At 41.7% G+C, this 27,761-nt stretch overlaps 1 protein-coding gene across 5 annotated transcripts in view; it reads left to right on the top strand.

Moving 5' to 3' along the window:
• MYPN (myopalladin) overlaps positions 1-27,761 on the top strand; it is a 108,839-nt gene that overhangs the window by 54,038 nt on the left and 27,040 nt on the right. For all 5 annotated transcript variants that reach the window (XM_072995197.2, XM_072995195.2, XM_072995194.2 and 2 more), the window contains 9 exons: positions 438-489; positions 2,443-2,569; positions 5,680-5,751; positions 6,650-6,791; positions 8,264-8,287; positions 10,717-10,833; positions 12,780-13,149; positions 15,111-15,719; positions 17,897-18,041. In XM_072995197.2, coding sequence (XP_072851298.2) covers positions 438-489; positions 2,443-2,569; positions 5,680-5,751; positions 6,650-6,791; positions 8,264-8,287; positions 10,717-10,833; positions 12,780-13,149; positions 15,111-15,719; positions 17,897-18,041 — 1,658 coding nt within the window. The remainder of the gene's footprint in view (positions 1-437; positions 490-2,442; positions 2,570-5,679; positions 5,752-6,649; positions 6,792-8,263; positions 8,288-10,716; positions 10,834-12,779; positions 13,150-15,110; positions 15,720-17,896; positions 18,042-27,761) is intronic.

Here is a 27,761-nt window from a genome sequence, read left to right as displayed (position 1 = left end):
CTCCATTAAATGTTAGTTATAACTGCACATTTGTGGTGCAAAGATATGGTCATCTTGAAAATAGGGTTGGTCTACATTTTTCCTCCTTCCTCATCTACGGTAAGGTGGACAATATCGCAGCTGTTAGAATACCGGATATGGCAGCACTAAAGAGTGATGCTTTGTTGCTTCCATACTGATCTCCCAAGTTCTTCTGCTAACAAGTTCTTCTGTTTCCTGCGCTTCTTCCCCCATTTATTTTACTTTAAATGATCTGCTATGACAATCTGTGCTTTTCATTTCTCACGACATAGCTAAAATATTCTCATTCATTTGCCTCAGTACTTTTCTGCTAATTCCCCTTTCAATTTAAGAAATTTTGGTGTCCTGTGATAAGTCCACCTGAGGTAAATTCAATAAACAAGTTGCCACATAATGTGACCTTTGATTTTACACAGGAGCATCATCTTCTGAATCAGAGAGCGAGACCATCAAAGAAGAGATGGATCAGTGAGTATTGTATGGATGGCAGTCCTTGTGAAACGTTGAAGATGTATGGTTGAATTTGCCATCCATATATATATGGAATATAGAATATATATTGGGACTGCCTCTTTGCAGTCCCGAAACAAGCAAAACCAGGGAGCTGGACAGGGGACAGATTGCATTTGTCTTCAATGTGGAAGAGATTGTCACTCTCAAATTGGCCTTCTCAGCCACACTAGACACTGTTCCAAGACCTCCATACAGAGCACGTTACCATAGTCTCTCGAGACTGAAGGATGCCTACTGAGACTGAGAGAATATATATAGAAGAGACAAATGTGTGTCCCTTCTATACACACACACACACACACATACACACACACATTTGTCTTTAAAGCAGCACTCTAGAGCGGCTATGAATTGGATCAAGTGGGCCTGAGCATTTCCCAGCTTGTAGTCCCCTCTTAATTCATACAAACTCTATGCTGCTTTTCAAATTTATTTTAGAAGTGGCTTCAGGGTATGTATGAATTCAATCACAGCTCTCCAGTGCCTTACCTATATTGACCAAAGTCCTTTTCCTATGGATTTTTCTTCTCACAGTGAAGATCATTTTGTGTTATGTATGAGAGGGAAATGGTAGGAAAAGAGAGGGAAATCAGAAATGCATCTTGCAACATAATTTACACCTTTGGAAGTTGACTCTAGGTGCTTCCTCTCCCATAGAGGCAACCTCGTTATTTGCTCACTTAGGAACTTTATTTATATTGACAAGGCTAAGGGTTGCTCATGAAGAATTCTCAATATAGAAGAATATTTCATATACTGAATATGAATATGAATATTTCTTATACTGTCAGCAAAGTATAATTTCAAGAGTTATATGGTGGAAGCAATGGCATTTAAATCAGCCTTATATAGATACATGTCTATATTTATGCCTCAATATTTTATAGAAAAGTATTAACAGATCGTCAGGGCCATGCAATATGGGGAAATCTGGGAACTGAAGTCTAGAAAAGCACCTCTTCCAAGCTCTGGAGTTGTGAACTGCAGATCTATTTGGGCAAGGGTGCATGTGTTTGTCTTGCTTTTTTTGTTATAGTGAATGTTAAGAGGCAACCTACATGTCTGCAAAGGACCGGATTAAAATGGATTAGATGTCAGTTAACTAGTTTCCCTGTCTTGTATCAAAGTCCAGCTGTCACCATATGAACCTTAACACTCATATTGTTTATTTAAAGAAAGTAGTGCTGTTTCTTATAAAACTGACAGATTTCATGTACGGAGGGTGGAATTGCCGACAGCAAAGGCAAAGTGATGTTAAATGCTGGAAATACTGATGGTGGAAACGACAATTATGTGATTTCTCAGTAAGTGCTACAGGCAACACTGTCCACATATAAGCTGATTTCGCTGTATATCTGGGGGAATAGCCTCTAAGCCATACAAATGTGGTAGTCTTTCACAAGACATTGACAAAATAATAAAGCCATTATTGCTGCTTGCAATCCACATTATTTATAAGTATTTGTATTAAACTATAGATATAGATATAGAATTTGGTCTCAATTAATAGGTACCTCAATTTAATCACTCAAAAGAATTTAAAAATCAATCAAAATAAATTATGTGTTAAATACTGCTGCCTTCACAAAATCAAAGCTCTACCAAGCACTGAGATTCTTCCAGGTGGCATATGAGGAACTGGACTCCCAACCTCTTACTCTGCAGCCAGATAACTAACCCACTGGCCCTCCCCATGCATTTGTGTTGTTCATCTTGCTTGCTGAAGAGCAGTGCAGGACCTAAAAGCATGCTGTGTCTTTCAGAGGACTTAATAGCTTTGGGGTTTTTGATTTTGGCCAACTCTGCAATCTTTGCTTTTATTTTTGTGTTTTTGTTTTGTTTTTGCCCAGCTTTATCAAAAGTATGTTCTTTTTAATATAAATATACCTTCACTTAATGTTTTCCCAGAAATCAGAACCGCTTAAAGGCCTCTTCAAATGTGCCACCGCCTCCAGTTAATACCACAGTTACTCACCAAGAAGAACCCAAGCCACAACCTGCAGTGATACATCCTGTGTCAATACCTGTCCTTCATGTAAGAGAAATGAACATGCTTCATTATTCAGGGAGAGAAGACACACCTAAACTTTAAAGGCTAGAATTTGTTTGCATGTTATCCGAAGCATTAGCCTTCACCTGTGGCACCAGCAGTTTCACTTCTAATGCAGTTTGGAAGACAAGCATAAAAAGAGAGGTTGGGGTAGAGGGATTGGTACACAGAGAAAGAGAATAACCTATTTTGAGAGAAAAAAGCTATTTATATTTAAGCTATTCAAATGTATTCATTAAACACATGAGAAGAAGCAAGTAAGCCCATGTGCAGGTCTCTTATGTATCTATTCAGAAATAATCCTGACTGAATTCGCTGTGGCTGAATTCACTGAAGGTAGGTAGGTAGGTAGGTAGGCAGGCAGGCAGGCAGGCAGGTAGGTAGGTAGGTAGGTGTACAGCATAAAACAGATAGTAAAGATGGTAGATCCAGTTCTACTGAGAGATCTCTAGGTGCTTTGCAAGAGCTTCCAGCTCTTTGATTTAGCAATATCAACAGCAAAAGAGGGTTTCCCCCCACCTCTTTCCTTTCTAACTTTGATGACTGGAACCAAAAGAGTTTGGAGAAAAGTGAGAGTAAAATCATGTTTAAAAAAAAATGTGGGGAAACCTCAGTTCTGATACTGACAAGCAATTACTGGTCTCAGCATTTTTTTTCTATCAGTAGGTGTTCTACTTCTAAGTCAATTCCAGAATCGTTAGCCAGTTAAGTTAACTCTAGACTAGAGAGACTTATCTCCACCTTGGAACTGAAGCTGTAAGCAACAAATTGAGACAGGCTATTCAAGGTGCAACTATTATATTCGTCTTCACTGTTTCTTTTTTAATCCCTACCTGCACTCATCAGGAAGGAACAGAATAGGCTTCACCTACAACACGAGGCAGTTGTGAGCCTCCAGGTATTGTTGGCTTGCAGCTCTCCTCAGCCCTAGGGCAGAGGACTCAGGTGGTGATGCACAATGGGAATTACTGTCCGATGACCCGATGACATCTAGAGGGGCCACAAGTTGCCCACTTTTACCTGCAAGCTAAAAACTCTTTAAAATTCCTGTTGCATGGATATATTTTTTTTTGCTAAACAGGAATGATTTGTAACAGAATACTACAGTCCAGTATTGATCACACATGTAGATTCTCTATTTGAATTCTTCTTCCAGCAAATAATGAGAAAGCAAAGCCCTGAGTCCCTTAGAAGTCTCTAGCATCCAAGGAACCTTAGTTGTGACCTAGTCGGGCAAAGCAACTTTTCTGGCTCACTTACATGCAGTTACTTCCTTGGACTAGAGCTAGCTGGCTTAATATCCCTGAGACTAGTACCGTAGTTCCAGAGTCATTGCAGATCCTTCCAAAAAGAATGAACATGTGTTTATATGTGCTGAGCAAAGGAGGAAAGGATGAAAATTGCCAGGACAAGCAGGCCAGTTTTTTTTTTTTAGAAGGCAATGTGTCGGGAAGCTGTTGTGTCTCTTAGTGTGGTTGATCACAGATGCTGATGAAACATGGCTTTGGAGCTCCTATATAGCCTCGTGGCGCAGTGGTTAAACTGCTGTACTGCAGCCAAAACTGTGCTCATGACCTGGAGTTCAATCCCAGGTAGCCGGCTCAAGGCTGACTCAGCCTTCTATCCTTCCGAGGTTTGTAAAATGAATACCCAGCTCGTGGGGGGGGGGCAATGTGTAGCCTGCATAATTAACTTGTAAACCGCCCAGAGAGTGCTTGAAGCACTGTGGGGCAGTATATAAGCAGCACGTTTTGCTTTATATGAGAAGAGAGATGGAGACTCCTATAAATTTGTACCCCTAGAGGTAGAAATGGTCAACAAGAAGGAATCCTTCTTTGAAGGATATGAAACATCAGTGCAGTTAGTTAGTTTTAAACTACAATGCAATGATAGTAGTTTATGGTAATGGGAGGTGTCATCTTACTTACATGGTGGTGTGTATTTTTTCACTTATATCACAATGCAGTAAGTTGGCCCTATTGTAACTGGGGCCCTTCCAGCTTTTTTGGGAGAATGGGTCCCTTGTGTACTCTCAAGTCTTACTTGAATGCACCACTGATGTCAAAATGAATGTGCTTGTATTCCCAGTTGCACTCTATCCACTGTAGATCCAGTTTATTCAACAAAGGACAAAGACTTAAATACAACAGTAATTAATATACTTCTGCTTTTATAGAATTTCTATCCCCCTCTCACCTCAAGAGCCTGCCCCATGTGCTCCTGAAATCTGTTCTGAATAGATTCCCACAAACTTTCAGGTCATATCTGGCAGGAGAATTAGAGGATCAAGGAAGAATTCAGTCTTCTAGCAGTGTTCTTCCCATACTGTTAATAGCTAGTAGAAGGACTCAGCTGTACCTTCCAGTCTCTCCCACATGGATTTCAGTACTGTATATGTTTTTCTAAGTGGCATTTCTCTGATACAAATATTGAGAGGAATTCTGAGCTATCTGCTTCCTAAAAGTCTAGAATATTGTGTCCAAAGAGTTCAGTTACCTTTTCTGTATACTAATTCTGAATGAAATAAGTTCATAAAGGAAAAAGAAAATAACTTTTCTCATAATTATCTTTGCAGTAAAATAAGCTGATATGTTTAAAGATTCATTGGAGTTGTTCTTTGGAGGAAGGGCAAAAGTTATATGATAGATTGACATATGCAGAGGATCAATTGATTGATTGATTGATTGATTGATTGATTGATTGATTGATTGATTGATTGATTGATTGATTGATGGGCAGATGGGCAGATGGGCAGATGGGCAGATGGGCAGATGGGCAGATGGACAGATGGACAGATGGACAGATAGATAGATGTAAACAAATGAAGCTTCATCATATTAAGCCTTGTGACATTTCCAGAGGTTTCATGTGAGGTATTTGGAGGTGACAGGAACTGATTCTAATATAGCAGACTCAGGAAAATGCCCACAGATATTCACATTGGTTTGCTTTCCAACATGATGTTTTCCACTTGGACCTTTTTATTAACCGCTTCCCAAGGAAACAGAAATGTCTCATCAGTCAGCACTGGATTTTTCTAACATACTGCCTGATACCAACAATTTACATCCTAATGTTTGCTTTCTACCCGATAGAGTCAAAGTCCCACTAATTATTTACAAGGATTGGATGGAAGGCCCATAATAGCTGCTCCGGTGTTCACCAAGGTAACTTGCTTGTACTACCTTCTCAAAAGAAGAAAGAAATGGTAGCCTGCTAACTATCTCCAGGCTGTTACTTAAGTCATACAATATCTTTGTGATGGCCGTCAAATATTATATTACCAAGGCTGTTTTGAGATTTCTTGTCCTGAACAAGTTTGCATATTTCAAAGAACACTTATTTATTTAAAATATTTTTATCCGCCTTTCTCTTTAAAAGGACTTATATGATTAAAAACCTTATATGATTAAAAAGCCAATCTGTAAAAGCTAAAACAGTAAGTATACAAATATTTAAGAAAAAAATTAAACAAGGATTATATTAAAAACGGTAAGTAAAATAAACTCTAAAACACATTTAAAACAACAGAGTACTTGTTCAGAAACATAGGGTAGTACTGCTCCACAGTCTCAACTCCTAAAAACAACTGCCTAGCATGGAATTACTCAAAAGCATCTTCTTGCATAAATGCAAAGAAGGAGAAATGTATTACCCACAGACAAAAGAAAAGGCATTTTCTGTGGTGGTGCCTTTACTTCAGAACGCCTTCCCTGGTACCAAACAGGGAAAGGAGCTGGAGCCAAATTAAAATGTTCTGGTTTTGCTCAGCCATTTTAAATAAACTTATTTTAAACTTTCATAAGCAGTTTTAACAAAATGAAATGGCTCTAGTTTTTTTGTGGCCCAGCGTGTCAAAGAGTTTTCATGCCTTTCATTTTGTAATTGAATGATTACTATTTATCATTTTGTAAGTGTTATGTACGCTCTCCTGGAATTTCTTGTGGATGAAGTTTATATATATATATATTTTTAAAAAACTATAAATATACAATATTTGTCACAGTTATTCTCAGCTGTAGCTCTAAGAATATTTAAGGACCCAACAATCCTCCTTTGTTTCAGACGCTACAGAACATATCTGCCTCTGAAGGTCAGCTGGTTGTGTTTGAATGCCGAGTTAAAGGAGCACCATCTCCAAAGGTTGAGTGGTACAGAGAAGGGACATTAATAGAAGACTCTCCGGACTTCAGAATATTACAGAAAAGTATGGCTCCTCACTCTTACAGACATTCATGTTGAAGTGCTTTTCAGAGCTATAACAAGTTTTTGCTGCCCAAGTGCCAGGCTAGAACTAGAGAAAGCCAGGTTTATTGGGGCAGGCACTATCTTTAAGCATAGCCTATCTCATAGTACTGTTACAAGGAAGAGGGAGAGAACTGTGTGCTAACGGGATTGAGGGGTTTTTTTTAGATCCTTGGAGGAAAGATTGGCTAGAAATAAATAACTATCAATTGGGGGGGCAGGAACTGGTAAGAGCACTCCTTAAATTTGTCACTTACCTGGAAATCCCTGTTAAGATCTCTATAAGTCAGTTCCAGCTTGATGGCCAGTTAACACACACACAATGCTCCTGAACAAACAAACAAAATAAGCCATAGTATTTCCAGACAGGCAATTTCTTGCCAAAATTCAGAAAGTTATATTATGTAGTATTTCTAGAGTGCATTTCAAGTATGCAGAATGTTTCTCAGTCCTCCTTACAACAACCCTGCAAAATATGTCTGTCTTGTTATCTCCCCACTACAGATGGCAATAAATACAGCTGGGAGAATATTAGCTATGTAAGGCCAATTCTTGACTGGTCAAACCTAACAGGTTCAGCGTGCAGCCATATATTACCATATGTCAAACAGGTTCTACCATGTATCTAAACACCTGTGACATATTAAGAAGAAAGGAGATTAAATCTGGCACCTAGTACCCCTTGCATAAGGCTAAGCGTTGTGTAGCATAGGTATCCATGCATAATGTGATGTACAGTGGGGTCTTGACTTGAGAACTTAATCCGTATTGGAAGGCGGTTCTCAAGTCAAAAAGTTCTCAGCTCAAATCTGCATTTCCCATAGGAATGCATTGAGAACCATTTGATCCGTATCGGCTCTTTTCCGTCCATAGAAACGAATGGGAAGCTGCTATTCCGCCTTTGACCACTAGAGGGGGATATTTTGTATCTTTTTTTCTTAGGTCAAGAAAGGTTCAGGGAAGGCAGGGAAAATACAGTCCAGGCAGTCCAGTACCAGGCAGTCTGAAGACTGTCTCCCAATCCACTCTCTAAATGCTGGGAGGAGTGAGGAAGCAGACAGGCACCCTTTTCACTGGCCAACAGTTAACTGAAAGTTCAAATTTTGCACTTTCCCTGCCTCCCACGTGGGTTTTTTTCAGTTTGTAACTCAAATCTAAGTATGTAAGTCAAGTCAATATTTTCCTATGAGAGTGGTTTGTAAGTCAAAATGTTCTTAACTCGGGCCGTTCTTAAGTCAAGACCCCACTGTACAGGATAGCATATGCACAATTTCTGAGCTGCACTAACAGCTAATTTCCTCTGGTATGGTATAAGGAAAACCAGCTTGTAAGCCAGCCTGAATACATAATTTCCTAAAGGGTCTTGGCAAGACACTTTGTGCAATGAAACAATTGTTGAATTGAGTAATGTTTTTCTTTCTTTCCTTCCTTTAGAGCCTCGCTCTATGTCTGAACCAGGTAGGTATATTTCTTTATTATTATCTGTGTGAACAGTCAGTTATTTCATTTTCCTAAAGCCCTGCACCATGATCCCCGACAAACAGAATGAACCAACAGCCACGAAATCTTACAATGAATGGTGTTCAGTTGAAAAGGTGTACCAAAGGTGACATGGCTAGTAATGTGTACTCCAGTCCCACAGATAACTACTCAAAAGTAAGCCCCATGGAATTCAATAGAGCTTGGCCCCAGGTAAGTGGGTATAAGAAGGCACCCTAAAATTAACACTGGTACTAAGAATTTATGCAGGGGGATTATGGCTTCCTTTCTCCCCTGAGAGATTTATTTCAGACATGAGGATAGGTCTTTTCCTAGACTAAATGTGAATGGAATAGTCAACATTAAAACACTATTTTCTTTGGGGCCAAAATGTGCACCAGATGATGTTGAGCTGGGCTATTTTTATCTGGCTTGCCAGTTGGAGAATATTGTGTCACACCTCAGGCCCTGCCAGTTATTCTCTCTTAACCCCTCTGCTCCCCATATCCCACTTAGGAAACATGAGAGTACCACTTCAAACATTCCAGCTCTGAAACTGGAGAATGCCACACTGAGCATTCTGCCGCCGAGAGGTGAATCCTGATGGTTCCTAGGGTGGTGGTGGTGGTTGGGTTTTTTCAGGACCTTCAGGACGAGAGCAAAGTATCTACAGTAAATGCTGGATGAAAGGACATGGTGTCAACCCCATACAGTGCTGTGTCATAGCAAACAGTCATTTCTTTCTAGGCTCAATTGACTTGGGGGGGGCATGGTAGAAGGTGTGCTCTCAAAAATGTGTTTCAGAAAAAACAGACACATGTGGGGATGTACATTAGATGAGAGAGCTGCTCATAAAAGTGGCAGGAACAAACTGCGCCAGCAGGGACTGACAGATGTCATGCCATCTGCCAAAGAATGTACAGAGGGGTTGCCTCAAAAGTGTCTCTTTCCTTTTTCACCCAAAGCACTGGGGGGGGGGGGGTTCTGGTGCTTAACAGGAAATGATATCATTTGTTATTTTTATCCCACTTCATAGGAATAGTTTATTTTATGGTACAAAATCCTGGAAAGAGAACGGCAATAACCTTGTTTCCTTGCCCAGGGGGCATTTGAGGTTTCCATGTGGTTCAGCTGTCAGCTTGCGTTTAGTTGGCTTAATTAAGTTTTTGCAGAAAGAAAGGGAGATAACTCAGCCACCTGCCAGCCGTGTTATCTCCTTCTTATAATCCCTCCTGCCCTCTCTATGTAAAGAGAGTAGCAGTGCGTACCCTTCATATGTTGGTTTTCATCGGATTTGGAGGTAATGAAATGATGATGTAATGGAATGGCAGTAGTTAACTGAAGAGAATTTTATTTTGGAGCCAGACCATGGGAATATAAATTAAAAGGTGGGCTGCAAATTGGTTCAAAAAATGGGGAGGCCGATTTAGAAGGAGGATTGGCTTGCACATATATAAAGACTGAAGAATAAGAGAATTTAGCTGAAGTAAATTCTATGCAAATTACTGTCTTTTGTGTTAGGTAGCCTCTTCTTTGTGACAATGCGTGCGTGGAAACTGCGACCATGACCTGGAAAGGACAAACTGATTTGCAGTTGTGCCTCATGCTTCAAATAGTTTGGGGTCAGCACTTCCCCTTAAATGAAGCAGTATCAGCATGTGTTTCCCCTATACATGCATCTCATACCTGAAGTCTGGTGCAGCAAAGAAAAAACACACAGTCCAAGACATTTTGCTACCTGAGAGGGGAAATGGCAATGCTTTCTCAGTCCTGTCTCCGATTGCTGCCGCACAACTATTAATATGGCAGCACAAAAGCTGAAGTGGCACCTTTTCCAGCACTAACCATTGAGCAGCAGCATCTGCCTGATGGCAGCAGCTTCGTTTAGGAGGTGCAGACTGGGCCACGAGGCCCACAGCTCTGTCCTCCAACAACCTACTGCTGCCTCTCAGCACTTGTTGTTTGATGCAATTTCTTTATTTTGCCCAATGGTAGGGATGATCTTGAAATAAATATAAGACACAGTTCTAGGGAGCTACTCCTCCTCAATGCTTTTGAGATATCACTCAAAAGCATTATTAATTTTAACTAGACTTGTGCAGAAGGAGGATGTTCTGGCAGATTTTTCCAGGGGCCAGTCTTGCCAGTAGCCCACTGTGCTGCCTTTAACAGGGTCTAAACTAGCCCATTGATTGACGACAAAGCCAGTTTTGGAAGGATCAGTAGCCATGTTTTGAAAACTACTGTTTGGTTGTTGTTGTCCCCCCCCCCCAAAAAAAAACCCTCCACAATTGGCATTCTTGTCATGCAGTAAGGAAATAGGTGTCATGAGGCTCACTGGTGGGTGGGTGTGTGTGTGAAAGAGTGAGGGGTGGGAAGAAATGTGCTAATTTTATTGTTGTTTTCAGAGGAGATTTGTACATTGGTCATTGCTGAAGTATTTTCAGAGGATTCTGGGAGTTTTACATGTACTGCAAGCAACAAGTATGGGACAGTTTCTAATTCAGCTTATCTAATGGTAAAAGGTAAGAGATTATTTTAATGACCCTTTGCAAGAAGGGCTGCATCCGTGTGTCATTCAAACAATGTATACAAGATTTTAAATTCAACAAAAGTAGCAACAATTCTAAAATGAGTTTATTGCCAATGTAAATATCGTTCCTTACTCCCCACACACGTACACACAGAAAGGATGAATGCTTCAGACAAAGTCCTGGAGCACAGGCACCAGTTTGATTGAAAATAGCATCACACAAAGCAGTCTTAAACCCCAGATCTGGTGCCTGGAGTGTGATTAGGGTAGAGTGGGATGGCCCTTCACCTTGGGGGTTAGTGGTAGTGGCCCCGAGTGTCAGCTCCGGGAGCTCAGTTCGACCTAAAGAAAGCTTCCCCCAACAGTAGTGTTCTCACCTGTTGTTGGCAAAGTAAGGTTGTGATACGGGATATTGTGGGGTTTTTTTAAAAAAAAAAATTTATCCCCTGGGCCTCCTAATTATGCCTGTCTGGACATGGCATAGCTAATCTCCCTCCCCTGATGCCACAGCAGAGGGCAAGGGTGGGTGAAGTGTGACCTCTGGGCTACCCTCAGATGCCCAGGGGCCCAAAGGCAACCCTCTAGCACCCTCCATTTCTGTATCCCAGTTAAGTGTTTCAATTGCCCCAAAGATCTCCTTGTTGGGGGGGATGTTTGAAGCAGTTTTGCTGTCTTTTAAGCCCCACTGCACCGTATGCTTTGATTCCTGACCTCCTTTTGTAAGTTTAGAAATTGGTCATTAGAGGGCATGAGGGGGCTTTTGTAGTTTTTTTAAAAAAATTCTAAAAACTGCTGTATTTGATGGATGGGCACAGTGTGGAAGCCAGGGGAGCCCTCCAAGACCCAGGGGTGTGAGTGTGGGTGTGTTGTTCTTGTACCTCTGAAAATTGTCCGCCTCTAGTTTATAGCACTGCAGAAGGAGATAACATGATTTGCTGAAGTTAAAACCCTAAGAAACCACCCCTTCCCACTCATTCTTTTTACCCTGGGCATCACACAGCCAGCGCTGCTCTGCTTCTCTTTGACTTCATTTAGGCTGTACTAGTAGTCTAAATGAGGTCTTTAAAAGCAAATGAGATTTTTTAAAAGTTGATTTCCTCCCCCAGTTTTTTAAAAAATACATTGATTTTACAATACAAACAAAAATAAAACAACATTGTCTTCCCTTAGCCAATTTTGTCTAGGGAGAGGGCAAAACACTTTACAACACTGTAGTTCCCACGTTCTTCCTAGTCAAGATCCATACATTTGACTTTATCTTCTAACTTAGTATCTGACTGTTTTCCCATGTCTTTGTACGCAAGATTTAAAATCCTGGCTACTGGAACATGGAGAAACTTTATTTTCTCCCAGTAAATAATACCCCCAAATAAAGCTTCCTTACAGTATGATAATAACTTTTAAAAGATGTGCCCACTCGAGCATTTTGGGATGAACAGAAGCCTCTTGTACCGACAGACTTGCCTTTCTGCTGGCAGAATAGCCTGGTACTGGCTGATCTCCAAAAGGGCCTTGTTCAGAAGAGGCAGAAAAGAGGCAGAGAAGGAGAAGGAGGACCTGAAGTAGGCCAGATCCCAACGTCCACCAGGGACACAGCTGCAGTGCCAACACATCCCTAAACTGGGACGGGTTTGGATTCAGTGGAGCTTAAACGGGTCAAGTGTTATTGTAGCTCGACTTCACCTATCTTGTCTAGTCAGAATTGTGTCCTTATTCCAGCTGCAACAGAGTTAGACTTAATAAAGAGTTAGTCTAATGTGCCAAACAGTAGTTTGTCCCCCACCTACCTCAATACTTATTATTTTTTCTGGATATCAAAGATGTCACAGAAAGCTTTCCCTGTCAGGTTTGTTACCCTTCTGTGCCTCCCTTGAGTACATTTTTGTGGTTCAGCCATTGATTTTTGCAGTCATACACAAGTAACACTTGCTTCTCCAGGACCTGAGGACCAGAACATTAACGCTGCTCTTCATAATGTGAGTTCAATCAATTTAGTTGCCATGGAGCAACCGCCTTCTGCACCGGTACCCTCACTCCCACTGATGGATCAGCCATCCAAACCTAAACTGGAAGGAGTTCTCATCAACCACAATGAGCCCCGGTCAAGTTCAAAAATAGGCCTTCATGTGCACTTTAAGCTGCCAGAAGATGATAAAGGAAGTGAAACGTCGTCAGAAGATGGAGGAAGGCCTGCAAATCAAAACAGACCAAGCAGTTTTCCAGATAAGATCAATGGACAGATATTTAGGCCTCAAGAGCCATTGTCACCTTCAAAGGAACCACCTCCAGTTCTGGCTAAACCAAAATTGTAAGTAAGGCGGCATTTAGCACAGACAGAAAGAGGATTCCATTCTAATTGTTCTTCTTTCATGCAAAAAATGAGACTGTGTTGAATGTAATGTAATATTCCCGAAAACCAAAAGTTAGGAATATTGCTTGGCCGAAGGAAAAGTGCAACAGGACCATTTGGAATTTCATTCCAAAGAGACAACTCAGGCAATGCTCACAATGTGGCACAAGGAAAGGAAAACTATCTGTCCTGATAGAGCTGGCCTTTCCATAGGCAGAATGGAGCTGCCACTGTTGTCCTTTGCACATTGTTCTAGATCTGATCAGCTCAGAAGGAAAGATTTAACCTCGCCAAAATGTCAGTTCAGGGATTCTGATGCCTGAACATGTCCCCAAGAGCCCTGCAGAACTTTCTAGACCTCTAGGGAAGAATCAGAAGCCTGTGTTTGTCTCAGCTGGCATTTATCCCCCAAAAAGTTTAATTCCAGAATAAAATCAGACAGCCATTTCCAATCATATCAAAATTCATCTGATTATCAAAGTATAAGTCTTTTTATTGTTGCAGTAATTCCAGGCAACATCAGCTTGTCTGATTCCACAAGCTTTATTTCTACATTTCCTGTATGTTCCATAGGCACAAGATTACTTCAAAACTTTAAAATTTCCAAAAGTCTTACAGCTGTGGAAAAATTGTAGGCACAATGCTTAAAAATATTTGAAAAGGAAACGTAAATTGCAGCCAAATGCTTAAGTGAGAATTCAATCCAAAACACGTTCAAATCTTTTTAAGATCATAAAAGAGCAATGAGAATGTTTCAATTACATTCTAACAGTGTCACAATCCTCATGGGCATAAGGCAGCAAAGGAGTTATTTGTAAGCAAGAATTTCAGCCCACTCGGTTAAGCAGCAAGGTTGAGATTGTTAGTCTAGAGCAGTGGTTCCCAACCTTGAGTCCCAGATGTTCTTGTACTACAACTCCCAGAAATCCTGACCAGTACAGCTAGTGGTGAAGACTTCTGAAAGTTTTAGGTCAAGAACATCCGGGGACCTAAGGCTGGGAACCATTGGTCTGGAATAATATCATTATCTAGTGCTGGAACTTGCATATCTGCCTTCAGATCCTTCAAATACAGTCAATCTAACTGAGCACATTTTTTGTAACTCTCCTGTGTTTTCCTAGAACTCCTGAGATTTTTACCATAAAAAACAAAGGAAGTAAGGAAAGATGGAATAACTCTACAGTGGCTGAAATCCTGTTGCATGATTACACAAATAGCATAATTTTTGGTCACAAATTACCATGAGTTAAGAAATCTCTGTAGGCAGTATCTATTGTATGTCAAGTCACATGACTTATGGCAATTTACTTTCAAACATTATGCCACTTGCATAACTGTGCAAGAGAATTTCAGCTAATGACTTTTACTTCAAGCCCTCCATCTGAAAGTATCCACTCTATTTTATCTTTATAAACAGTTTCCTCATTCTGGTTAAGGTCCAAGTGATGTAATGGGAAAGTCAATATCTCTCTAAAGCAAAGCAAGGCAATCTTGTCCCTCCAGGTGTTTTTCAATGGCAGATCTCATAATTTTATATGTTGTGCTAATCTGGGCTGCTGGGAGTGAAATATGTGGGAAAAGCAAAGTAATTAATGTCAGGATGGGGAACATTAGGCTTTCCAGACGTTGAACTGGAACTCTGCTCAGTCCAGGCTCCATCCAGCACCATGGGGAACTGCCACAGTTGCCTCAAAATGTAGGCAACAATGACAGCGGCAACATTAGGAGTCACCCACAAATTTTAAATTCAGTGGTACAGTAATACCTGGTGGAAGTTGATTCCCAGAACTTGTCCACCACTGCTCTATGCAGAAATTCATGGTCTTTCTCTGGTTTCAAAAATAGCATCTTTAGTCTGTTGGTTGGTTTTCTCATGGACCATATTATAGATGACACCTCCTTTTTAATTTTATGTGCAGGGATCCAACCCAATTAAAACAACTGCACAACCAGGTCTTGCTTGAACAGCAGCAGGTTCAGCGGGCATCCCCCCCACCCCCACGAGAGCTGTCATTCAACTTTGCACCATCGAATGCAGCTACTTCACCCAGCCAGCAGCAGCAATCACCTTCGTCGGCTACTTATAAGCAGAACAAAAATCCTCCAACTCAGACATTCACTTATACCCGGCCTAAGCAGTTCCTGGCATCTCAGAACATCTCACCAGTGGTCAGCTCCCCCTCTAGCTCCCCCATGCCTCCATACAGTAATGTAACTCAAGGAAGCCAGAGGACAACGAACAAGGAAAGCGTCTTAGGATCTCCTCCAGCAGCCCAGACAAGGTCTCCAGGAGGACTGACAAACCAAACTGAGCCATCACTTGCAAGTCCCAAAGATCCTGTCCTGCCACCGTTGTTGCTTTCTGTATCCAGTATGAATGAGTTCCATCCCCAAAATGTGCCTCCTACTCCTCTGTCTCCAACGGGTCGGATTCAGAATCCAGTAGCCTTCCTCAGTGCTGTCCTTCCTTCGCTTCCTTCTACACCTGCAACAAATGCCATGGGTCTGCCTAAAAGTGCGCCAGCTCCGTAAGTGAAACAAATGCTGCATCTTCAAGTCAGTACCAGTGAGTCAATCCCTTGTGAAAGCATAGAGTACGGCCAGCCTGACCATTAGGCATATGGAGGCAGCTACCCTAGTTTACAGATCTTGAGTTTCATAGAATGGCAACAACAGCTTGTTATTTCATTTCCTAGTTGGGTATTGTTTGCTTGTTTGCTTGCTTCTAGGTAGAGGAAGAGGTATAGGTGGGGTTTTCTGCCTTTAGGTGCCAAAATAATGTGTTTGGCTTTAAGTCATGTACAACTTGAGTTGAGAAGAGGAAGCAACATGTCTTGGGCCAGAAAGGTTTGCTCACAGAAGCAATCTGTGAAATACTAATTGTGGAATTGATGCTTTGAATTCAGTTCATTTAAACATAGATTGCAAGAGGGAAGTTGGGATGGGGGCGGTCCTTTGTTGGGAAAAAAAGTCCTACAGAAAATTGTTGTTAAGGTTATTTATTCAGAACATTTTTCTTTCATATAAAATCCCCCCTCATGCCTCTGCCTTACACACATTTTACAGTAAAAGATGGGGGAGTCTGTTAACCATGGTTCCTTATTCATTCTGTCAAACAACTGTGTACTTCAGAGTTGTGAATTTCACCTAAATTTTTCTATTAAACATATTCTGTTACTCAGGATCAGATGGGCCCCTTCCATCATGCAACGACGTGGCGAGATCACTCTGCTCACAGAAGGAGGCCTACCCAGCAAGTGAAATTAGTTACAAGCTGATCTAGACATTATGGGGATCTGAGTTTTGAGATTCTAAGAGTGGAGATGAGAAGTTGTTTTAGTGGAGTGATAACCATACCAAGAGCTGTTTAAAATTATCCTATTTAGGTATCAATGTTTGCAATTGAATCTTCCAAGGTTCAAGGAAGACCTCCTTCAAGTTAAGTAGATTACTTTTTAGTCTGTTCAGCCTCTTCCATTTCACTACAGCTAAGAAATATTGAGTGGAAACAGAAACGGTAGCCCCTGGATGTTTATTTCAGGTTATGCAGACCATGCAAACTGCACCAAGGATCTTTCCCAGGAGGTGGACAGAGTTATTAAACAGCATTGATGAAAACATTAAGCCTTGCAGAACAGCATACACTAGCGTGGTGTTCTCCAGAAGTGAGTGCAGCTCCTGCCATCCCAACCTCCAGAACCAGTAATCATGCTGGCTGCTGGGGAAGGCAGCTGTAGTTCCACAGAGCAGTAGTGCTGCAGGTTGGGAAAATTTGCCATACATAATGTCTCTAATCATGGGACTATCATGCTTCTCTAGGGCTACCTGTGTCTGACTGAATGAAAAGGAAAAGAACCTGCAGGGAACAAGCCCCTAGCCTTCCACGTGATGTTGCAAAGGGCTCAAGGGAATCATGCTGAGAACAGCCCCAAAAGCTGCTAGCAGTTCCACGAAATCAGTAGCTCCTTTCGCAGTTGTCTTGTACTCTGAGCAATTAATCAGGCTTAATAATAATAATAATCTTAGAACTGCAGAGCTGGAAGGGACCCTACGGATCATTGAGTCCAGCCCCTGTCAAGGAAGCCCAGTGGGGAATCGAACTTCTAACCTCTGGCTCCACAGCCAGAGACCTAAACCATTGATTAAGAAAATAACCATGGTGGTACAGAGGCATCAAAAGGCACATTTAAAAGATGACCTCCCCACTCTACAAATATATTTTAGAAAATATAGAAAGAGATTGAGCCCCAACTGTGCCTTGAGTGTGTGTGTGTGTTTAGTCGTTTAGTCGTGTCCGACTCTTCGTGACCCCATGGACCAGAGCACGCCAGGCCCTCCTGTCTTCTACTGCCTCCCGGAGTTGTGTCAGGTTCATGTTGGTTGCTTCGCAGACACTGTCCAGCCATCTCATCCTCGGTCGTCCCCTTCTCCTCTTGCCATCACACTTTCCCAACATCAGGGTCTTTTCCAGGGAGTCTTTTCTTCTCATTAGATGGCCAAAGTACTGGAGCCTCAGCTTCAGGATCTGTCCTTCCAGTGAGCACTCAGGGTTGATTTCCTTTAGAACTGATAGGTCAGAACACAGTTATGGAACAGAATACTTCTGGCTGGCTGGATTGGGGCGTCTGCTTTCCTACCAAAAAAAAAAGTTACATGGACGAGTTAAACAGTAAAGCAATGTTTTAACAGATGGTTTGTGTTCCAGAGGGAGTCAGGGGACACTGAGAAGAAGCCCTAAGCCCTTGAACTTGCCAAAAGAGGAGACCATTAGAGAGCACAAAGCTGCTGTTGTAAAAGACCTGGAGAAAAAGCTGCATTTATGGGATGATGTCTTTCCATATGGCCAGCAGGTAAGAGTACTTGCTGCTATTAAAACATGTGTTTCCTCTTTGGTTTTCAACCTGAGCCTGCTTCATGAATACACAAACAGGCCAGCATCCCTATCACAACATGGGCAAAGCATTCTGCTTCCTCCTTCTTGCCATTTTCCAAGCTGGAAATCACCCCTTTCCAGTGAATGGATCTTATGTTTGTGGAAGGAGATCCTGGGTACAGTACCTCCTTATGCAAGAGCTGGAAAAGCAGGATTTACCTGTGGGCAATTGTAGGGGAGAACAAGTGACTGGCACGCCAATACACTGCTATACAGAGCAGATTCCTATACCACTTTGGTGCTGGTTTGCTGTATAAATTGACCTCCCATTCTACAACCTATGAAAGTTCAAAACGGAAAACGAGGAAGAAGACAGTCTGTACAGAAATGGTAAAATCTCTCATTTCTGGATAACTCGGGGGATATTTTCCCTGATAGAGTCACTTGTATCTCTTCTAGTAAATCACATGCACGTAGAATTTTTTTACAAATGAATCATGGCGATTTGTGTTTATAATGTCCTGAATTAGTGGAATAAAGTGCTCAGAAGGCAACTGTAAAATACCGTCCAAGCTTTTATATTAACAGGATAGTAATTCTCTCAGAAACAGCAGTAGTGCTATTATGGTGACAGAGCTACCTGCCTGTACACTGTACTTTTTGAAAGTTCTATTAAATTATAAAATCCTGCAAATGATTTATAATATAGAATAAACCTGTGCCAGTTTTTATAAAGCAGCAATCGTGGTGCGGTTCTTGCAATTTACATTGCATCATGCTGAGGAATGTGCATGGAACAAAGTTCAGTGGTGCAAATTGGCCATCTCCTTCCATTGTCAATACCATGGTCAAACCTCTATGCCTGCTTTTTAAAACGAATGTCTTTCCTGAATCAAATATAACATATGGGGGGGGACATCTATAACCTGTCTATTTTGCATGAGTAAAATAAAAACATATCAATAAATGCATCTCTCTCATTTATGCCTACGGCAACTCTTGAGATTATATGTTGACTTTTCTGATAATGGATGGGGAACCCAAGTTATTGGGCCACCCATTTGTGGATGGAGCAGCAGCCCGGTACATGTAGGAGATCCAGTGGGTGATGGCAGTGGCAACACAGCTCTGCATGGGCTGCAGATACGGGAGACAATGGGAGGGCAGCAACCATGTTGGCACCTTTCCATTGGCCAGCCGCAAATCTGAAAATTTGACCATAGCAGGCGAACCAGAGTGGAGCAGTTTCCACTCCGATCCCCATCCTCCACATATAAGCAGGAGCTCAGTTACTTCCCAGCTGGTAAATGACTCGCTGGCCTTTCCTCCCTCCTTGTTGTTAATGCTTATTAGGTTGTTATTCTAGAGGTGAGGGTTTTTGGGGGTTGTGCAGTGGGCGCATGGTGACTCTAATGGGCTCATGTCGATTTTTCTTTTCCTTTTAAAAATTCATTTGGCACAACTTTGTGGGCAACTGGGGCATTGGGATGGATCCAGGCAGTGTTAGGGGTAGCAGGCAGGAACCAGTCACCTCTGGGTATTAAGGGATCCCCTTAAAGGAAGCTGGGGACAGGACGTGGTCTGGCCTGTCTCAAGCGCCAAAGGCTCGACTCTCTCCCCAGGTGGCAGGGAACCATGGAGTGGCATATGCCTCCATGGCCTTCAAGGGACTGTCATACCTGGTGGTGACCTTCAGTGAATTGCTGATGGATAGTAGTGATATCAAGAGGCATTTGGGTCTCTCATTGCAATGGATCTATTCCCGATGCTGAGCCAGAAATGCTGCTGCTTTTACCAATAAAGTTGTGTCCTTTCCTTCCAAAAAGTGGGACATTGTTCTTAATGTTATTATATGTGTCTTATGTGATCTGGGCCTGCTCAGCCCTAGGCCAACAATGTGATGCTCTTTATTCTATTGATCCAAGCAGTCAAACAGAGGTTTGGGTTGTTGAGATATTTCCATCCTTGGAGCAGAAATCATTATGGTAACCAACTCCTAATGCATCACATTTTCATTACCTATTAAAGTAAAGATAATAATGGTGGTGACCCACATGGTATTACCTGCTGTCCTGTTATCTTTGTTACAGGTACAACTTTTTTTGCCCCAAGTTATTTTAATTGGTGGACAATGTAACCATATATGAGTCAGCGAACCTCATTGTCCCTAACCTCTCCAGCACAATGGGGAGAATATTTTCTCAGTAATGTTGATTCTCTTAGGATCTAAAAGCTGTGAAATTTATTGAAAGAAAAGAAAAAGAAAAATATAATGAAAGGCATATAGAGTAATTAATTGATATAAAGAAAACTTATGAACCTAAAGTATAGAGCAGGGCAAAGATGTGACTTGAAACCATTTCTGCTATTGGGAGCCACAGAAACAGTGTTTGGCTGTTCGTTTGCCTATGTCCAAGTGGGATGTCCATGTCCAAGCATACTCTGGGATGGCCTGTCCTGAAACTTGTCAATGATCAAAATTCCAGCCTTTTTTACACCTTTAAGGCAGCTCATATCTGCATCCTACCAGAATCACAACACACTCCATCTTATTTAGCAAACTGATCAAAGAGTAACTCACAGATTGATACAGTGATAAGAAATTTCCTCACTAATTGGCAAAAGGGTAACACAAGTGGCTTCAAAGCACTTGTCAAATGAGCACACTGATAACACATTGGGTTCCCAGGTCCAGGTGTCTGGAATTAATTGGCTTTGGCTGGCACTGGATAACTAAATACATTCATAATAAACACATGCCTTTCCCAGACAGTTATTTTAGGCCAAGGTAGAGGTCATGAGAAGAAAAACAAAAGTGTAAAATAGAGCTGTGAAACAGAACCAGTTTCTACTAAAGCTACAAATGATCCATAAAGCCCTTAAGCTAAGATGGAAATATAAAAATACAAGCCTATAGATGCCAGCAAGCCTGGGTATAAAGGAAATATTGGGACATACCACACTAAATCTCCTTTATTTTATAATAATATTCCACAATGGCACTACACAGAGGGAGAAAGACATAGCAAAATAAAACACATACACTTCCATTTCCAAACACCAAGAAAAGCAAGCCAGCAAATCAAAGGAAAGAAATACAAGTGAGGTCCGTCCTCCCTGCAACCAAGCAACTAGACAGTAATATTTTATTCTCCTCTACCACTCTATTGCTCCTTTTCTTCTCTTGTATCCAGCAGAGCCTTCTTCATGGATTGCTGCCTTGTCGTGGCGAAGGGGCTTGAGTAACTCAGAGAAACTATGGGCTATGCCGTGCAGGGACACCCAAGACGGACAGGACATAGTGGAGAGTTCCGACTAAACGCAATCCACCTGGAGTAGGAAATGGCAAGCCACTCCAGTATCTTTGCCAAGAACGCCCCATGATCAGAAACAAAAGGCTAAAAGATATGACGCTGGAAGATGGGCCCCTCAGGTCGGAAGGCGTCCAACATGCTACTGAGGAAGAGCGGAGGACAAGTATAAGTAGCTCCAGAGCTAATGAAGTGGTTGGGCCAAAGCCGAAAGGACGCTCAGCTGTGGACATGCCTGGAAGTGAAAGGAAAATCCAATGCTGCAAAGAAAAATACTGCATAGGAACCTGGAATGTAAGATCTATGAACATTGGGAAGCTGGAGGTGGTCAAACAGGAGATGGCAAGAATAAACATCGACATCCTGGGCATCAGTGAACTAAAATGGACAGGAATGGGTGAATTCAGCTCAGATGATTATCATATCTACTATTGTGGACAAGAATCCCGTAGAAGGAATGGAGTAGCCCTCATAGTCAACAAAAGAGTGGGAAAAGCTGTAATGGGATACAATCTCAAAAATGATAGAATGATGTCAATACGAATCCAAGGCAGACCATTCAACATCACAATAATCCAAGTTTATGCACCAACCAGCATTGCTGAGGAGACTGAAATTGAACAATTCTATGAAGATTTACAACACCTTCTAGAACTGACACCAAAGAAAGATGTTCTTCTCATTCTAGGGGACTGGAATGCTAAAGTAGGGAGCCAAGAGATAAAAGGAACAACAGGCAAGTTTGGCCTTGGAGTTCAGAACGAAGCAGGACAAAGGCTAATAGAGTTTTGTCAAGAGAATAAGCTGGTCATCACAAACACTCTTTTCCAACAACACAAGAGGCGACTCTATACATGGAAATCACCAGATGGGCAATATCGAAATCAGATTGATTATATTCTCTGCAGCCAAAGATGGAGAAGCTCTATACAGTCAGCAAAAACAAGACCTGGAGCTGACTGCGGTTCTGATCATCAGCTTCTCATAGCAAAATTCAAGCTTAGACTGAAGAGATTAGGAAAAACCACTGGGCCACTCAGGTATAATCTACACCAAATCCCTTATGAATACACAGTGGAAGTAAAGAACAGATTTAAGGAACTAGATTTGGTGGACAGAGTGCCTGAAGAACTTTGGATAGAGGCTTGTAACATTGCCCAGGAGGCAGCAACGAAAACCATCCCAAAGAAAAGGAAATGCAAGAAAGCAAAGTGGCTGTCCAACGAGGCCTTAGAAATAGCAGAGAGGAGAAGGGAAGCAAAATGCAAGGGAGATAGGGAAAGTTACAGAAACTTGAATTCAGACTTCCAAAGAATAGCAAGGAGAGACAAGAGGGCCTTCTTAAATGAACAATGCAAAGAAATAGAGGAAGATAACCGAAAAGGAAAGACCAGAGATCTGTTCAGGAAAATTGGACATATTAGAGGAACATTTTGCGCAAAGATGAACATGATAAAAGACAAAAATGGGAGGGACCTAACAGAAGCAGAAGACGTCAAGAAGAGGTGGCAAGAATACACAGAGGAATTATATCAGAAAGATGTGGATATCCCGGACAACTCAGACAATGTAGTTGCTGACCTTGAGCCAGACATCCTGGAGAGCGAAGTCAAGTGGGCCTTAGAAAGCCTGGCTAACAACAAGGCCAGTGGAGGTGATGGCATTCCAGTTGAACTATTTAAAATCTTGAAAGATGATGCTGTTAAGGTGCTACATTCAATATGCCAGCAAGTTTGGAAAACTCAACAGTGGCCAGAGGATTGGAAAAGATCAGTCTACATCCCAATCCCAAAGAAAGGCAGTGCCAAAGAATGCTCCAACTACCGTACAATTGCACTCATTTCGCACGCTAGCAAGGTTATGCTCAAAATCCTACAAGGTAGGCTTCAGCAGTATGTGGACCGAGAACTCCCAGAAGTACAAGCTGGATTCCGAAGAGGCAGAGGAACTCGAGACCAAATTGCTAATTTGCGCTGGATTATGGAGAAAGCCAGAGAGTTCCAGAAAAATATCTACTTCTGCTTCATTGACTATGCGAAAGCCTTTGATTGTGTGGACCACAGCAAACTATGGCAAGTTCTTAAAGAAATGGGAGTGCCTGACCACTTTATCTGTCTCCTGAGAAACCTATATGTGGGACAGGAAGCAACAGTTAGAACTGGTCATGGAACAACTGAGTGGTTCAAAATTGGGAAAGGAGTACGGCAAGGCTGTATATTGTCCCCCAGCTTATTTAACTTATATGCAGAATACATCATGCGGAAGGCTGGACTGGAAGAAACCCAAGCCGGAATTAAGATTGCCGGAAGAAATATCAACAACCTCCGATATGCAGATGATACCACTCTGATGGCAGAAAGTGAGGAGGAATTAAAGAACCTTGTAATGAGAGTGAAAGAGGAGAGTGCAAAAAACGGTCTGAAACTCAACATCAAAAAAACTAAGATCATGGCCACTGGTCCCATCACCTCCTGGGAAATAGAAGGGGAAGATATGGAGGCAGTGTCAGATTTTATCTTCCTGGGCTCCATGATCACTGCAGATGGAGACAGCAGCCCTGAAATTAAAAGGCGCCTTCTTCTTGGGAGGAAAGCGATGACAAATCTGGACAGCATCTTGAAAAGCAGAGACATCACCTTGCCAACAAAAGTCCGAATAGTCAAAGCTATGGTTTTTCCTGTCGTGATGTATGGAAGTGAGAGCTGGACCATAAAGAAAGCAGACCGCCGAAGAATTGATGCCTTTGAATTGTGGTGCTGGAGGAGGCTCTTGAGAATCCCCTGGACTGCAAGGAGAACAAACCTATCAGTTCTAAAGGAAATCAACCCTGAGTGCTCACTGGAAGGACAGATCCTGAAGCTGAGGCTCCAGTACTTTGGCCATCTAATGAGAAGAAAAGACTCCCTGGAAAAGACCCTGATGTTGGGAAAGTGTGATGGCAAGAGGAGAAGGGGACGACCGAGGATGAGATGGCTGGACAGTGTCTGCGAAGCAACCAACATGAACCTGACACAACTCCGGGAGGCAGTAGAAGACAGGAGGGCCTGGCGTGCTCTGGTCCATGGGGTCACGAAGAGTCGGACACGACTAAACGACTAAACACACACACATCCAGCAGAGCAGTTGGCAGGAAGAAGAAAAAATAATTAAAGAAAGGACGACCAATGTGTCAAATAAATTCCGAAATTAAGTTAGTAAAAAAACCCCAAAAAATAATCCCAAGGAGGCAAGGAAAAGTTAAAAGGATCCACAGATTAAGAAGGCACATAGCCAGGGAGGCAGCAGACAGGCATTGCCAAGAGCAGCACAAATTGAAGTGCCCCAGGAACTTGCAAAACAGAGGGATCAATGAATGAAATAAGGAATTTACACTCTTTCTGGGTGCCAATCCAGGCTTTTTTTTACAGAATTAGAATTCCTACTGTCCCCTCTTGGATGTTCTGAATGACTGCTGGCAGCAGTCTTCTATTTCATTAACATTTCCTAGGCAACTTGACAGACAAGAGACAAAGGAAAGGGTAAACAAAAGAGGGAAATACGGAAACAAAATGAAACTGTCATGTCCCTCTTATTCGGTAAGATGAAACTTTTGCATTTCAGAGACTATCTTTTGTAAATCAATGGAATACCATGAACATGAAAGTAAGAGCCTCGTGTGTCCTTTTTTATTCATCTGAATACAAAAGTCCCATCCCTGGCACTGACTGATTCATAGATATCTTAATGCATTAATATGGAAATAGTTAAACGGGATGCTGCCAGCCAAATTTCCTTCCTGTGCATCTTCAAAGAATATTTTAAGGTTGCTTCCCCATGTTGTTTCAGAACCTCCATTACTTCACCTCTGCTATATTTTAGCTGTCTGGCTCTTAGCGTTACTGTCTGGGAAGTGCACAGGTGTTCAAACTGAGTAGGGGTCTGGAGATGAGAATGTTCGATAGACAAAGTAAGCAGAGTGAACAGACGGCATAATCTGTAGCTAGCTACTACATGTGGTTTGCAGTTTATCCCTAAGTTCTTGTTCACATATTGGAACTACCTTATGAAACAGGTCTCCAACTTGATAAACAGTATGTGGTTTCTTTGTTTTTGTTTTTTGTTTTGCTTTCCATCTTTACAACTGTTTGCAGATTCTGTAGGCTGCATTAAGGAGTGATTTACAAACCTGGGGGTTGTGGTGGGGAGAATCACTATGTAATTTAACAAAGGCCCAGGAATTTATAAGATATGCACTATTACCTGAGAGTAAGATCCACTGACTGAACACAGTGGGAATTATATCTGCGTCATATGAGTTACATGAAATTTTACCTGTCATTAATTGCTTGGATTTTAGCCATATTAGTCTCTTTCAGCATGTGTAACCAAACCAAACTAACAACAATACTGTGGAACTGGGAAAAACTAACACATTTATCTCAGTGTGAGCTTTTGTGGATTACAATCCACTTGCCCTGACACTGTAATCCACGGAAGATTGCAGTGAAATTGTCCGTGCTGTCAGTCTTAAAGGTACCACAACACTTTGATTTTTATGCTAATAGATGGAATATTATTGTCCTTTGTCCTCATTCTCCCCAACCATTCATCCTTTTCCTGGCATTTTCAGTGATTTACTAGTTTTGGAAGGCACTAGCAGAATTTTGGGAGGGTGTTAGGCCAGGTTTTAATGTTATTCAGAGGGGAGTGTCCCATCTCCACCTTTGGGGCAAGGTGTCCCTCCTGCCCAAGCCATGAGGATGCTTATGTCTGAAAGAGACCACCCTATTCTGGCATGTTGCCTCTATGCTTTTTTAAAATTCTCCATGAGAAATGGAAATGTCTGCACTCTTGGGGTAATTAGCCCTTTGTGGGTTTTGAGGCCACAGGAAAGGCATGACTATATGCCATACTCCAGAGACACCCCTGGAGACAGAATTTGCTGGTTCACACATACAAGAGATTATTTCTCTAGTAGCTCTTTTTTTGTTTGTTTGTTTGTTTGTTTGTTTGTTTGTTTGTTTGTTTGTTTGTTTGTTTGTTTGTTTGTTTGTTTGTTAGATTTATACCCCACCCATCTAGACCAAAGTCTCCTCTGGGTGGCTAACAATAAAAAATGGAATAAAAACAATATAATAAAGTTTTTAAAAATCTACAGTAATGTGGCACAAGATGGTAAGCAGTTTCTCAAAATTTTATTCAGAATGACAGGGAGGCCTTCTGTATCACTTCCATACATTCCCCTCCAGGAGTTGATAATTGTTACTTTGAATGCTGATGTAATCGTAGTATGATTATGAAAGGAAATAATTCATTGGTATTACTTGTCATTCAAAAGGCAAACTAATAATACATTAATGTTTAGAAAAAGGTTTGAAAAAATACAATGGCCAAAAATTCGTCCAAATAATCCAGAAATAAAAATACATTTTTGAAGCAGGGCTACCACACCATCAAACCTTGATTTCATAAATTGAGTCAGAGTAAGATTGTCAGCCATCGTTAGTCAGGAAAGTAATGAACAATGAGTAAGTGTTATTTTTAGCAAGTTAGTTCCACACTCTGACTTTTTTTTCACCCTTTGTACTCCTGACCTTTCCCACATGTTTTGTGTTCTTCTTTGCCAGCATTGGCTTGGACTCTGTGTGCTGTGCCTGTCCGTCCTGTCTCAGTTCCCACCTGTTATTCTGACAGGCTGTACTGACCATTAAACAGAAGGAGGCAGCACCTTAGGCAGCTTATATTTTCTGCTGGAAAAAAAAGAGACCTGTGTTAGTTGTTGATGATCACCATTGTATTCTCACTGACATGGGGGAGAATGAGGTGCTTGAGGATCTTTGTTTGCTTTGGTTTGTCTTGTCTCATGTGGCAATATGCCTTGAGTGCAAAACTCATTTGACAAAAATAATTACTGAAGAGCCTTTCTTCACACTATGCATGAGCATAAAAATTTTGGGAGCCAAGGTCTTTATTTTTAGCATAACCTTTGGACTTCTAGGAAGAAGGTCCACACAGCCAGTGTTGGAAATAATGAAGCAGGATGTTAGGGCTTATACCACCACTTTTGTTCAGTCTTAGTACAGAAGTGGTTTCTCTGGTGCCAGCAGGTGAAATTCGTTTGTTCGTTTAGTCGTGTCCGACTCTTCGTGAGCCCATGGACCAGAGCACGCCAGGCCCTCCTATCTTCCACTGCTTCCCATAGTTGTGTCAATTTCATGTTGGTTGCTTCGCAGACACTGTCCAGCCATCTCAGTCTCTGTCGACCCCTTCTCCTCTTGCCTTCACACTTTCCTAACATCAGGGGCTTTTCCAGGGAGTCTTCTCTTCTCATGAGATGGCCAAAGTACTGGAGCCTCAGCTTCAGGATCTGTCCTTCCAGTGAGCACTCAGGGTTGATTTCTTTTAGA

The sequence above is a fragment of the Pogona vitticeps genome, chromosome 3, assembly GCF_051106095.1.
Source record: "Pogona vitticeps strain Pit_001003342236 chromosome 3, PviZW2.1, whole genome shotgun sequence".
NCBI lineage: Eukaryota > Metazoa > Chordata > Lepidosauria > Squamata > Agamidae > Pogona > Pogona vitticeps.
Note: the sequence above shows the minus strand (reverse complement) of the source record. Positions and strands in the feature narration are given on the sequence as shown.